Consider the following 14,488-nt stretch of genomic DNA (forward strand, 5'->3'; position numbering starts at 1 on the left):
ATATAAGCATAACCAATGGACACGGATAGTAGGGGGGTGAGGGCATGTGCTGGGGGGTAGGAGTGGCTGAGGAGAGGTCAATGGGGGGAAAGGATACATACTAGTATGTAATACTTTAAACAATAAATAATTTAAATTTTAAAAAAATAATAAAATAAAAAAGAAAGAGAGAGAGAGAGGCCTCAGAAGGAACCAAATCCACCAACACTGACTTCAGATTTCTGGCCTCCAGACCGTGAGAAAATAAATCTCTATTGTTTAGGCTACCCACTCTGTGGTATTTGTTATGGCAGCCCTAGCAAACTAAAACACTCTGCAAAAAAAAATAATTAAGTGAAGAATAAAACCTTTGAAAAATAAAAATATACTTTGTGGGGAAGAACGAGACTTGGTTGGAAAGTCTGTAAGGAGGATTCTCCAAAAGGTCGGGGACCTCTAGGGGAACCTTGCCGAAAGCGGCAACCCCTATCTTGACTTTTCCAAATAAGTACGAGCCCCTGGGTGTTCTACTGGAATCTCTATGTTTAGTCTTTATACACAACCTTGTAGAAGCATATACTTTCTCAAGGATACTTACCCTGCTGATTGTATCTGGAGGTTAATTTGAGTTCAAGCTGTTATTACAATAAAAGCCTAAGGAGGCAAGCTGTTTGGTGCCTATAGCCAAGCAGTCCCTTAGCCTCTCTTTCACAGAAACGAGTGTCAGACTCATCCTTTCATCCATCACTCAGGGTCTGCGGTCAGTCCTGGCACATTAGATTTATTCTAATTGAAAGTAGGTTGGTGTATGATGGTAAAATTCAAACAAAAGAGCATTTCTTCAGTATTCCCAGTGATGGCTTCCACAACACATCTGTATTTTCCCTAAAATGAGGAATAAGAAACACAAGTAATATAAAATGCTATGTGCTTCTATTTTCAAAGACTGTTTTTATTACTAGGAGGAAGTCATTTAAATTGGATTGGTTATCATTTTCCCAATTTTCTAATGAGATGAAATTTTGTGTCTTTGAATTCAGCAGACTCAAAACTCATTTATTTCCCAAGTATGAAAATGTTTTTTAACCATTTTTGAGACTAACCCAGCCGTGGGCAAACTACGGCCGGCGGGCCGGATCCGGCCCATTTGAAATGAATAAAACTAAAAAAAAAAAAAGACCGTACCCTTTTATGTAATGATGTTTACTTTGAATTTATATTAGTTCACACAAACACTCCATCCATGCTTTTGTTCCGGCCCTCCAGTCCAGTTTAAGAACTGATCGTGGCCCTCGAGTCAAAAAGTTTGCCCACCCCTGGACTAACCTATGAGATTTTCAAACACTAAATATCATTTGTAATCAGTAAAGAATATGCATTGTTAAAGTTTATTTTTAAATATTCACCCAAAGTGAAATGTGCAAAATTTTCATTGCTAGGTATCTAATGCAAACATCTAAAAGCACATGGTTATTATTCATAGAGGCAGCTACGGAGTTCTTACAGTGCTTTCGCCCAAAAGTCATCCAACATATTAACAGTGAGCATTTGCATTACTTTTAGCCGTGTAATGTTAGAGGAAAAACATGATGTGAAAAAGAGCTTTCTTTCATGTAACTTTTTTATATTTCCATATTCTTCAGAAATAAGAAATGGGAAAACACCCAAAACCAAATAAAAGTAGGGGAAATTCTTGACTATCGATTTTTTTTAATATATTTTTTTTTTATTTCAGAGAGGAAGGGGAGGGAGAGAGAGACAGAAACATCAATGATGAGAATCACTGATTGACTGCTTCCTGCACGCCCCCCACTGGGGATGGATCAAGTCAGCAACCAGGCACGTGCCCCTGAGCAGAATAGAACCCAGGACTCCCCCAGTCTGCAGGCCAGTGCTCTAACCACTGAGAAAACCCAGCCAGGGCTTGAATATCAATTTTTTAAGTTGCAAACTGCTTATTCAAATTCTTCACACATCTGTTACTGCCAAAGATTAAGAAAGGACAAAATGACTCTTAGACAATACCTTAGAGAACAGGATGCCCCTGTAGGAGAAGGGCACTGTTGTATTCACAGTCTCTGCAAACAAAACACAAAGAACAGGACATCACTAAGTGACTTTTTTGGTAGTACAGCATTCAACTTTGACACTTCTACCACTGGCAGCAGCACTCCCAAACAAATTGTAGAGAAATGATAAGTCTTATTCCCTGGCTCCCATTCTCCTGTGGCTCCTCCACCACTGCAAGCCTCTCTCAGGACCAGCATTAGTGGAGGCAAACTTTTAAGGCCCACTGGTCTCAACGGTGAATGAGTGATGAACAAGCGAGTGCTAATATGCTTCATCCCAAGTAATATATGTGCATATTTAATATTACTGCTCCTTCAGCAGGGTATAATAGAGAAGGACAGTTACTTTAAAAGTAGATATGTCTGATACTAATTCGAGTCCCAAACTTTCAAGGGTCTCATGATGTCTCTTTTTTTTTTTAATTTAGGAAGATTTTAAAAAATATTTTTAATTGATTTTAGAGAGAGAGGAAGGTAGAGGGAGAGAGAGATAGAAACATTGATGAGAGAAATATCACAAGGACCGGCTACCTCCTGCACACCCCCTGCTGGGAATCAAGCCTATAACCCAGGGCATGTGCTCTGATGGGGAATCGAACAGGCGACCTCTTGGTGCATGGGTCACTCAACCAACTGAGCCACACCAGTCGGGCAGCATCTATGTTTCTTAAATCAGAATGTCCTCAGCTCTGGGCCCATATGTCAACTGCCAAATGGACATGTTTATTTGAATGTTCCAAAATTACCTTGAGCTCAACATACCCAGAATAGAACTCATTATCTTTAAGAATTTGCCCCTTTGTTGGCACTAGAATTCCCAATCCCAATAAATCTTACTAGTCTCCATTTTATCCCCATTCCCACAGTCTTAATGCAGGCCCTCATTACTCTGAGCCTAGGGTACCACCAAACTTCCTAATTTGTCTCCACTTCCCTTCTTCTGAGGTTGAGTATAAAGAACACTGAAGGTAGCTCTGCAGCAAAATCTAGTAAGTTTCCATGAAAAATAATAAATGTAATGTTTAGAAAAAGAGAACCATAACTGAGGGTAAATATACAAATATTATCTGAACAAGGTAAAAATTCTAATATCCCTGCAAACACACACAAGTGTCATCTTAATAATAAATAACATAATTGTAAAATGTCCAAACTGCTAAAAGTAAAAATTTTAAATGGGAATAAAGAGTTATTATCAGAAAAGGAACTTCACATTTTCAGTGTATTTAATTTTCAGAACATTCTCATAAACTATTCTATTTAATTCTGAGAGTAACATAGATTAAATGCTTACCTCCCTTTAGAGCTCTACAAAAAGAATAATCATCATCAGATCCTCGGCAAATGACTTCTTTGCGCATCGGAAAATTCACAGTGTTAAAAGATAAATACAGATTGAAATATAAATTTTTTATGTCTCTTCCTTAAAAAGAAAAAAATCCCATTAGTCCCTCAAATAAGAGATCATTTTATAAATAATAATTAATACTTATTATATACTTAAAATATGTCCTGTGCTTTTGCAACATAATTTCATTTAATCTTCACAACTATCTATAATATGGGTATTGTGATCCTTATTCTGTAGATGAGAAAACTGGAGTTTTGAGAGGGTAACTAGTGGATTGTAATCAAATAGAATATTCCACAGTAAGAATTATATGCTATGCCTAAAAATAGAGAAAATTATTTTTTTAGAAAACTATCAAATGAAGATATAAAATTTTCTGTTCTAGTTACAGTTCTGCTAGGAAGTTCAAAGAAAAGAAAGGAAATAATGATAATCAACTCATGCCTACTTTTTAATAGTTTTGATGAAAGATTTCTTGGAGGATAAAATTAAACCTTTTGATTAAAAATTAGGTGTATGAGCCATTTATTATTTCCTCATGGTCTCCCTATTATCAATTAATGTGAGAAAAGCCAGTAAACAATGCATTTTGCTCAATTCTTATATTATTCAGTTGGCCCAACTGGGAAAGATGTACAATTTTTTAATAATGAAAATAGTTTATTATAGCTACCACCTCATTGAAAATATTTTCCTAATAAGGTCACCAGGGCTCATTGTAGCCATAACCAAAGGAAAAGTTTTCCAACCTTAACTTGAATTTGACTGTGGGTAACAGAACTGCCAGCTCCTCCTCAAAACTCTCTCCTTGGTTTGGTGTCAGTGCTCCCACTCTCTCTGGTTGTCCTTCAACCTCTCTAACTCCTCCTCAGTCTAGTTCATTGACTCCCCTACCTAAGGTTTCTATCCTCAGTTTTCCTCAATATTTACTCTGCCACATAGGATACTAATTCCTAAATCATCATCTTTAGTCTCAACCTTTCTCCTAAATACTGTCTCATATATGCATTCGATATCTCTACTCAAATGTTGCTCATCTCACCCTATAGATCCTAAATTGATTTCCTCATCTTCATCAGCAAATCAGCACTAGAATTCCTAATCCCAGTAATCTTACTAGTCTCCATTTCGGCCCCATTGCCACAGTTGTTGTTGTTGTTGTTGTTTTAAATATATTTTATTGATTTTTTTTTTTACAGAGAGGGAGAGGGATAAAAAGCTAGAAACATCGATGAGAGAGAAACATCCATCAGCTGTCTCCTGAACAAACCCCACTGGGGATGCTCCTGCAACCAAGGTACATGCCCTTGACCAGAATTGAACCTGGGACCCTTCAGTCCGCAGGCCGACGCTCTATCCACTGAGCCAAACCAGTCAGGGCCCATTCCCACAGTTTTAATGCAGGCCCTCATTACTCTGAGCCTAAGGTACCACCAAACTTCCTAATTTGTCTCTACTTCTCTACTTATGGGGTAGAGTATAAAGAACATAACAGAGTCTGCTTCTAACTGTGGTCCCATGGTCCAGTCCATGGACTTTAGCCTGACCCTCTCCAAAAACAGGGATGTGGGCAGAAGCTGAAGAGCTGTTTTCATGAGAAATTCCTGAGACAGACACATAGCAGTACTGCTGGGGTACACAAGGACAAGGCAGGACAAGAGACCTTCTTTCATTGCTGCATGGAACACAGCATGTTCCCGGTCTCCACTGACACCAAGAAAGGAAGTGCTGTTTTGATATCTCAGTGGTCTACATCTCGAGAAGCTTCTTGTCCTTGGACATCATTGTGGTCCTGTGAGGCACACGACAAATAGTCAAGGTGAGGTACCACTTGCATGGCTCAGCAGGCCAGGGATATTAATGTGGATGTTGGAGTGAGAGATAAGAACCTGGTGGCTGTCATGTGGTAACTAAGAAGACTTTTTTTGACCTCACCAGGAACTACCAGAAGTAATTTTCAGGGAGGCTTATAGTCCAGCCTTATTTGTCAATCAACTAATGGTACACAAATAATTTACTAGCAAGGTTATAAAGTCTCAAAATAAATAATATCTATTTTTTATTCAATTTCTACTTAGAGCTCTTACTGAATAGAAGTAGAGAGAGCACCATAAAAACAAGGTTGACTTCTATAATGTGGCCCCAGACTTTACACAGAAATTCTAGTATATTCTAGGGAAACTCAGATCATAATTACAAAATTCTATAAAAATATAACTGAATAATTATTTTGTTAGTAAATTAACATAATGATATAAATGTCATACTTAGTAAATGATTAGGGTATCTGTGGTGGCCACAAAGGTACCTACTCAAACCTTCCTTCCAAAGACCCTGCTGGCAGGAAGGTAGTTGGCAGACAGCCCCCAGCTGCTGCACCTTCATATCCATCTCAGCCAGCGGCCAACCTCCCACAGGTCACTCCTCTAATGACGGAGCACGGCAAGGACACAGAGGCAGCCTACTGCTGCCTGCCATGGCACACGGGTGACAGGTGATCTTTGCTCTAAGGCTCCCCATTGACCTGGCTGACAGGCTCTCAGGGATGCATTTTGGTCTGATGACCATGCTACCAAATTCTCCTTCCTTTCTTCTCTCATTTCAAAGGTATCAGATCTGCACCTCAATCTGAACCCTCTCCTTGCCTGCTCGGGCATCCTCTTCCCTTTATTGTTCACTGGCATTTCCTCCTGATTAATGTCTTATATGCCTAATTCCTTCTTGGTTATCTGCTTTTCAGAGAACCCTCAGCAATGCTATATTGTACTATTACTACTTGGATCTGAAAGGATACAACTCGCTTCCTGTGTGTAAGGACAAGAGGTTTGCTTAAAAATTAGGTCACTCGTTATGTCATATATAATCACTTCTGCCAAACATCTAGGGGTAAAGCACATCACATAGACCAGAAAACAAAACCTGAGAAAAGAAGAAGAAATTGTAGAGCCAGGCAAAAACTTAGGGATAAAAATATTTTTTACTCTTGGCCAAGACAATGGAGTGAATAGAGTTGATTGCTCTTTGCTCTGTGTTATCACTCAGCCTCTTTACTGTCACTTCACTTACCATGCCATATATCTATAGGTCTGTCCCTCCTATTGCCCTGGAAGATTCTTGAATGTCAAGAGGATGTCTTATTTATCAATGAATTCACAGTACCTAACACAATACTTGAAATATACTATGCATTTTTCAATGACTAAATGAATACAGAAACCAAATGTCCAAGTGCAGGTTGAACACTTAATTTCAGAAATAGTAAAGCACAAGTTTATTGTCTATTGTTTCTGGGTTCTCAGCTACCTCTTTCTTGTAAGCTAGAGAACTAAAACTAGGGAAATCTTTATCTAAGCTTACATATGTGAAAGCCCTTAGTAAACTGTAAGCTCCAAATACAAGCTAGATTATAGGTGATGATAAACAGTAATGGTGAGGAGGATGACGAGAACTGAAGTGTCCTGGGATCCTAGGGCTTCACACAGTGAAGCTGCCTGGTAAGAGAGGATAAAGGTTTTTGTGTTTTCCCAAACACCTGGATCCATCCTGATGCTATAACCATCACCCAATTTATTTGTTACTAAGCTGATGACAAGTAAAATCACAGAGAGGGAAAACAAGACAACACAAACAAAAAACATTGTCTTTTTTTATCCCATCATCATCTTATTTTTTTTTAGAAGGGGGGTCACCTTTAGGAAAAATTGTCCTGGCTTGCTCATAACACAGATCTTTAACTAGTGGAAACCTAACTTTATTTATCAGTTGAATAGCTAATGACTGACAAAGGATATACTCATACCTGATAGATTGTTAGAAGTCTCATATTATTTCCACTTTTACCCTCCATACCATTATGTAATCTCTTCCCCATGAGTGTGAGCCTAGTGACTTGCTTCTAACAAACAGATAAAGCCAAGTTGATAGAGTGACACTTCCATGATTAGGCTACCCAAGACTGTGACTTCTGTCTTGTTAGCTGACTGTCCCCTTTGCTGGTTTTGATGAAGCAAGAAGCCATGGTGAAAAGGCCAGCAGCCAGACAGGAACTGAACCCTGTCAAAAGTCACATGTGAACTGCAGAGAATCCTTCCCTAATTGAGCCTTCAGGAGAGACCCCTGTCCTGGCAGACAGCTTGACTGCAACCTGGTGGGAGGTCCTGTAGCAGGCACGGTGAAGCCACGCTCAGATTACTGCCGTGCAAAGACTATGAGACAGTAAATGTGTACTGTTTTGAGATATTAAGATTGTGGTCATTTGTTACATAATAACAGAAAACTAATACATGTACATTTGGAACACAATCATTTGTCATTGATATCGCTTGAATTCTTTTAACAGATGTACATTAACAAAACTTTGGTTTTGTTACAAAACTTACTTGGAATGTAGGCAATATGCAAATATCCTTTGCTTCCCTTCAATTCTACACAGGGTTCACTTCTTATTGAAATAGGATATTTCATGTTATCTAAATGGAATGAAGATAATGTCAATGCATTTTTTCCAATAAAGTAAAATATTCTGAAATTCACCCCCCCCCCCAAATGATGCCTTTAGTATTAAAATTGTATAATGAGAAAAACTGATGATGGTTAAAAATATCTCCTTCTCCAGAGGAGTAGCGTCGCAAGATGGCAGAGTAGGAAGTCCAAGACCCTTCTTTCCCACACAAACTTCGAATTCAACAACAATTCATGGACAAATTCCCTTTGTGAGAAATCAGAAACTAATTGAAAGTTTCCTGTGACCCAGGAGAACTCGAATCCAGACTCACTGAAGTTGGTAGGGAGATTCAGGACACCCTCTCAACAGAGACCCTGAGCCTGGCACAGCAAAGACAGGAAAAGAATCCCCTAGCCTCCAGCTTCACTTGGGAGGGAAGAGGTTAATTCATGCATCCAGATGCCCAAATTTTCCAGAGGGGGCGGGTCCCCAAAAGGACTGAAGAATAGAAAGTTGGAACAGACCTAAAACTAGTATGGAACCTGAATAAGTAATCATCTGTACAATCATCTGCTTAGCCCACCTGGTGTGGCTCAGTGGTTGAGCTTTGGTTGACTTATGAACCAGGAAGTCACGGTTCGATTAGCAATCAGGGCACATGGCCAGGTTTCAGGTTTGATCCTCAATCAATGTTTCTTTCTTGCTCCCACTCCCTTCCTGATTCTCTAAAAATCAATACAAACAATTTTTTTTTAAATAAAAAGACAGCCCTACCTGGTTTGGCTCAGTGAATAGAGCGTCAGCCTGTGGACAGAAGGATTCAGGTTCGATTCCGGTTAGGGCACATGCCCGGGTTGCAGGCTCCATCCTCAGTAGAGGATGTGCAGGAGGCAACTGATCAATGATTTTCTCTCATCATTTATGTTTCTACCTCTCCCTCTCCCTCTCCCTTCCTCTCTGAAATTTAAAAAAAAAAAAATCAAAAGACAAATCAGCTCAATTGATTGGGTGTCATCTATGCACCAAAAGGTTGCTGGTTGAATTCTCAGTCAGGGTATGTGTCTGGGTTACTGGCTAGATCCCCAATTGGGGATGTGCAGGACACAGACCATTGATTCACTCTCATTTTGATGTTTCTCTCTCTCTCTTCCTCTCCCTTTCTCTAAAAATCAATAACATATAGGAATCGAATCTGGGACCCTTCAGTCAGTAGGCCGACACTCTATTCACTGAGCCAAACCGGTTAGGGCCGTGGTCAGCAAACTGCAGCTCTCGAGCCACATGCAGCTCTTTGGCCCCTTGAGTGTGGCTCTTCCTAAGCCTTAGGAGTGCCCTAATTAAGTTAATAACAATGTACCTATCTATATAGTTTAAGTTTAAAAAATTTGGCTCTCAGAAGAAATTTCAATTGTTGTACTGTTGATATTTGGCTCTGTTGACTAATGAGTTTGCCAACCACTGGGTTAGGGCAATAAAAGCATTTTTTAAAAGACAAATCAAATTATTGATACTAGGAGCTTAAAAGCTAATTATAATATGAAGTGGTATATAAACAAAGGCCCCCTGAAACTTAGCACAGAGAAGGTGGCATGATCAACGTGTAGGCCGAGTGGACGGAGGAGCCTTTTTGGAAGAGGGAATGGACACTGATCTTGTAGGATGGAGAAATTCCAGAGCCAGGTTGAGAGGGAATTCAGCACAATCCACAAAGGTGAGCTTGGTCTTGCTCTCACACCTGTCAATTATGCTAACTCCCCGGAAAGAACCTCTATTAGTGTTTGCCAGAGTATATTTCTTAGGATAGTCAACACACACTCAAAAAATGAAATAAAATAAAACGGTAAATCTGGAGATTAAATAGGTTTCTTCTTTGCACTTCTCAGAACTCAACAGACATTTGTAATTCTCCCCCAAATGGTTAAACCATAAATCCCCTTTCCCAAAAGAATCTCAAAGAACTAATATTTTGGCAAGCCTCTCCTTCAACCTCTCTGATATTATATTCAACCCATGGTGAGCAAGGAAGTAGAAAGCACCAAAGAAAGACAGTGGCCAAGCCCTGAAGCTGTGCTTTCAGAAAAAGAGGTCGGGGTAGGGCAGTGATCAGACCAGTCCATAGCATTAGGTATGGCTGATATTTTAAAAAGTGGTCAAGACTGTTTCTATGTGGCTCTGTGTTAAAAATTTTACCTCAGATAGGTTCTAAAATCACTTTCATTTTACAGATTAAAATACTGTAGTCCATCAAGAAATGTTTTGGGAGAGAACCAAGATGGCGGCATAGGTCAACACCGGAGATTGCTGCCTCGCACAACCACTTCAAAAATACAACCACAGGAAGGCTGGCTGAGGGGAAATTCTTCAACTAGAAGGAAAGAGAACAGCATACCAAGACTCAGAGGAGGCACAGTGAGGAAAATACAAAGGTGTGGAGGTGCGCGCAGAGCGGGCTGGCGGCTGAGGGCGCGGTTGTCTGTTTCAATCAGGAGGGAGTCTCAGGCTCTGAGCTCCAGTTCTGGGTGAGTCTCTAGGGACCCAGACTCAAACGGGAGAAGCGGGACTGTCTGACATCAGTCGGAACTCGAGGGCAGCTTTCTCTCCGAGGTTTGCAGCGGTGGCTGGGACTCTGAGAGGCAGAGCCTCTGGGGACGGGACTGAGAGCAGCCATAACTGCTCGCTCCGCACGCCCTTTTGATCTCGTGTGACCCGCCTCGCCCAAGCCCTACACAGAGCCATTTGCCGGATAGCCTCAGGCAAAGGCTAGATTAGCAACTCCCCAGAGGACGGAAGTTCTCCCACTGCAGACACAGCTGATTCTCACAGCCAGTTGGCCTGGAGGTCAAATCCCCCCAAGTATTACCTACAACAATCAAGGTTAACTACAACAAGACTGCGCACAAAGACCACTAGGGGGTGCACCAAGAAAGCATAAAAAATGCAGAGACAAAGAAACAGGACAAAATTGTCAATGGAGGATATAGAGTTCAGAACCATACTTTTAAAATCTTTCAATAATTTTCTAGAAACTGCCGATAAACTTAATGAGATCTACAAAAAACCTAATGAGACCCTCGATGTTGTGATAAAGAACCAACTAGAAATTAAGCATACACGGACTGAAATAAAGAATATTATACAGACTCCCAACAGCAGGCCAGAGGAGCACAAGAATCAAGTCAAAGAGTTGAAATGAGAAGAAGCAAAAAACACCCAACCGGAAAAGCAAAATGAAAAAAGAATCCGAAAATACGAAGATAGTGTAAGGAGCCTCTGGGACAGCTTCAAGCGTACCAACATCAGAATTATAGGGGTGCCAGAAGGAGAGAGAGAGAAAGATATTGAAAACCTATTTGAAGAAATGACAGAAAACTTCCCCTACCTGGCGAAAGAAATAGACTTACAGGTCCAGGAAGCGCAGAGAACCCCAAACAAAAGGAATCCAAAGAGGACCACACCAAGACACATCATAATTAAAATGCCAAGAGCAAAAGACAAAGAGAGAATCTTAAAAGCAGCAAGAGAAAGAAACTCAGTTACCTACAAGGAAATACCCATACGACTGTCAGCTGATTTCTCAACAGAAACTTTGCTGCTTTCTGGCCAGAAGAGAGTGGCAAGAAATATTCAAAGTGATGAATACCAAGAACCTACAACCAAGATTACTTTATCCAGCAAAGCTATCATTCAGAATTGAAGGTCAGATAAAGAGCTTCACAGATAAGGAAAAGCTAAAGGAGTTCATTACCACCAAACCAGTATTATATGAAATGCTGAAAGGTATCCTTTAAGAAGAGGAAGAAGAAGAAAAAGGTAAAGATACAAATTATGAACAACAAATGTGCATTTATCAGCAAGTGAATCTAAGAATCAAGTGAATAAATAATCTGATGAACAGAATGAACTGGTGATTATAATAGAATCAGGGACATAGAAAGGGAATGGACTGACTACTCTTGGGGGGGAAAGGGGTGAGGGGGATGAGGGAAGAGACTGGACAAAAATCGTGCACCTATGGATGAGGACAGTGGGTGGGGAATGAGGGCAGAGGGTGGGGCAGGAACTGGGAGGAGGGGAGTTATGGGGGGAAAAAAGAGGAACAAATGTAATAATCTGAACAATAAAGGTTTAATTTAAAAAAAAAGAAATGTTTTGGGGTTTTTTTGCTGATCCGACAAAAAAAAGAAGATATAATTCTTATTCATTCACGCCAAAAGGCTATTGTTGTGTTGGCTGCTGTCACTTTTTTATTTGACAGTCTAAGGGAAAAGAGGTCCGTGCCCCTAACTAAATAGCCATGTGTCGCATGTTTTAAATAATGTGGCCCAGCGGTTGAAAATCGCTGGCCACAATAATCCGTTCCAGGAGGCACCTGGGACTGTGCTTCCTTGTCAAGAGCTAGTCTTGGGGCTGGAGGCAAGAGCTCAGAAGCAGACAGTTCTGCCAAAACCGGGAGGAATCTGAAGCTAGGCTCAAGGTGTAGAAAGTTAACCACAGGAAACAGCAGAAGCACTTGGAGGTCAAGAACAACAGTTTAGAGACTGGTGACACCTGTGAAGGATCAAGATAACCCACACAGGGAAGTCATCAGCCGTCACTCTTGCTGCGGGCAGCAGCTGGAACACACGACGCTTCCTGTGTCCCCACCACAGCAGAATGAGGTTCCTGTGAAAACACACCCTCGAAATAGTTGGCACTACAACCACTTGTTGCTGTGCACTTACCGCAGTAGCTATACCAAAGGCTCACATCAGAGGAGTTGCAGATCCAGTACGGCTCCCTGGGTTCAGGCAACGTGGAAGAAAACAGGGTGGAAAAAAGCATAAGTGGGAACATGATTTAATAGCTCCAAAACTTTACAAATGCAAGGAGAGCCAGCAACTCATCCTCAGGCTCTTCTTCCCTTTCAGTAAGTAGGAAAGAGTCAACTTAGTCATCAGTCACATGACTTCTAAGTTCCAATCCAACTGTTTCCTCTTTCTGTGTGTGTGTGTGTGTGTGTGTGTGTGTGTGTGTGTGTGTGTGTGTGTGTGATATCTGAGTACTTCCTGCAAGGGGAGAAAAGAAAATGATTTAAAATATATGTACTCTTTTCCAACACTTGATGCAAATTACAGCGCAGAGCTTTACACACAAAACAAGGGATTTCCCAGTCAACAGTAACAAAGCCAGCCTGTAGGTCTCCTTTAGGATCCCAACAGAGGACACCCCTTTTCCGTCTACATTGTTATTCTCCCACAGAGGCTCTTTACCCAATTTCTCGTGGCCCAGAGCACTGGGCAAATAGATCCGAACTGAACAGCCCTCTGCAAACTATTCCTGCTCAGCAACAGTTCAGCCATGGGGCAGAGCCGGGCTGCCCAAGACCCCAGACAGTCCATCAGCTGTAGGTCTGCCTTGTGGGCTGGGGCCCCGCCAGGCTTGAGAATGCACTTCCTTAAGCAAACTGCAGCTCCAGGAAGTATTTTGAGCCCTAATAATAAAATGACCACTATTTCATGTATGGCATGAATTTCATTTCAAAATTCTTATTCCATTCCAGAAAAAGTTAATCCTTTAGATTCTTTGCTATTTGAAATCATTTATAGGATATAGTTTGGGATTATAATGGCATGGGCTTGGGGCCTAGAAATCTACAAGTTTAGGTGGTCATAAGCACATGTTGGTAAAAGGTTTCAAGAACTGTGTGACTTTCCTTTTCTTTTTTTACATTTTAAACTATTTAATAGAGGTATTTGTTGTACATGTGGTTTTAGTGTAATATAAACACAAAATTTCTCTATGAAAACACTTAACCTGAGTTGGAAATGAAATCTGAAGAAATTTTAATTCACAAAAATAACTCTTAATATAAGCAATGATTGATACGAATTGAGGAGTTTCCCTGAAGTTCAGGGCTCAGACCCAGGCCAAGAATGAGGGAAAACTCCTTGTAGGTCAAAAGCTCTGCTGAAGTCATAGGATTGTACTTGCAGACCCTTAATGACAGCGAGCTTTCTCAAATAGCCCCGGAAAGAGGTCTTGCTGCTCAGGCAGTTTTGCAACTTTCCTTTTCTTTTAAATTACTTTAAAAAAATTTTTTTTTATTGATTTCAGAGAGGAAGAGGGAGAAATAGAAACATCAATGATGAGAATCATTGGTCGGTTGCCTCCTGCATGCCCCATTTTGAGGATCGAGCCCACAACTCAGGCATATGCCGGACAGGGAATCGAACCATGATCTCCTGGTTCATAGGTCAATGCTCAACCATTGAGCATACTGGCTAGGCTTCCATTTTTTTAAAAGGCACAAATCCACGGGAGAGGAGGATATGGGGAGTTGTTCAATAGATATTAAGTTTCAGGTTTGCAAGATAAAAACGTTCTAGACACCTACTGCACAGCAATGTAAATATAGTTAACACTATACTGAATTGTACTATAAACTGCACACTTCAAATTGGTTAAGATGGTAAATTTTTGTTATACATTTTACCATAATTTAAAAATGTGTTTAGCCCTGGTCAGTGTGGTTCAGTTGAGTGAGCATCATCCCATGCACCAAAAGGTCTCTGGTTATATCCTAAGTCAGGGCACATGCCCGGGTTGCAGGCTTGATCCCCAGTAGGAGACATGCTAGAGGCAGCCAATGTTTCTCACATCAAAGTT

At 40.6% G+C, this 14,488-nt stretch overlaps 2 protein-coding genes across 2 annotated transcripts in view; one reads left to right on the forward strand and one right to left on the reverse strand.

The window, feature by feature from the left end:
* ELOC (elongin C) overlaps positions 1 to 14,488 on the forward strand; it is a 198,999-nt gene that overhangs the window by 149,170 nt on the left and 35,341 nt on the right. The window lies entirely within an intron of this gene.
* Positions 745 to 13,648, reverse strand: LY96 (lymphocyte antigen 96). The gene is made up of 5 exons (XM_059672872.1): positions 12,565 to 13,648; positions 7,779 to 7,868; positions 3,343 to 3,471; positions 2,005 to 2,057; positions 745 to 864 (listed from the first exon to the last, which is right to left on the reverse strand). Exons 1-5 carry the CDS (start codon positions 12,674 to 12,676, stop codon positions 766 to 768), a joined length of 483 nt encoding a protein of 160 aa, XP_059528855.1. The 5' UTR covers positions 12,677 to 13,648; the 3' UTR covers positions 745 to 765.

Source organism: Myotis daubentonii, chromosome 17 (assembly GCF_963259705.1).
Source record: "Myotis daubentonii chromosome 17, mMyoDau2.1, whole genome shotgun sequence".
NCBI classification, from domain to species: Eukaryota; Metazoa; Chordata; class Mammalia; order Chiroptera; family Vespertilionidae; genus Myotis; species Myotis daubentonii.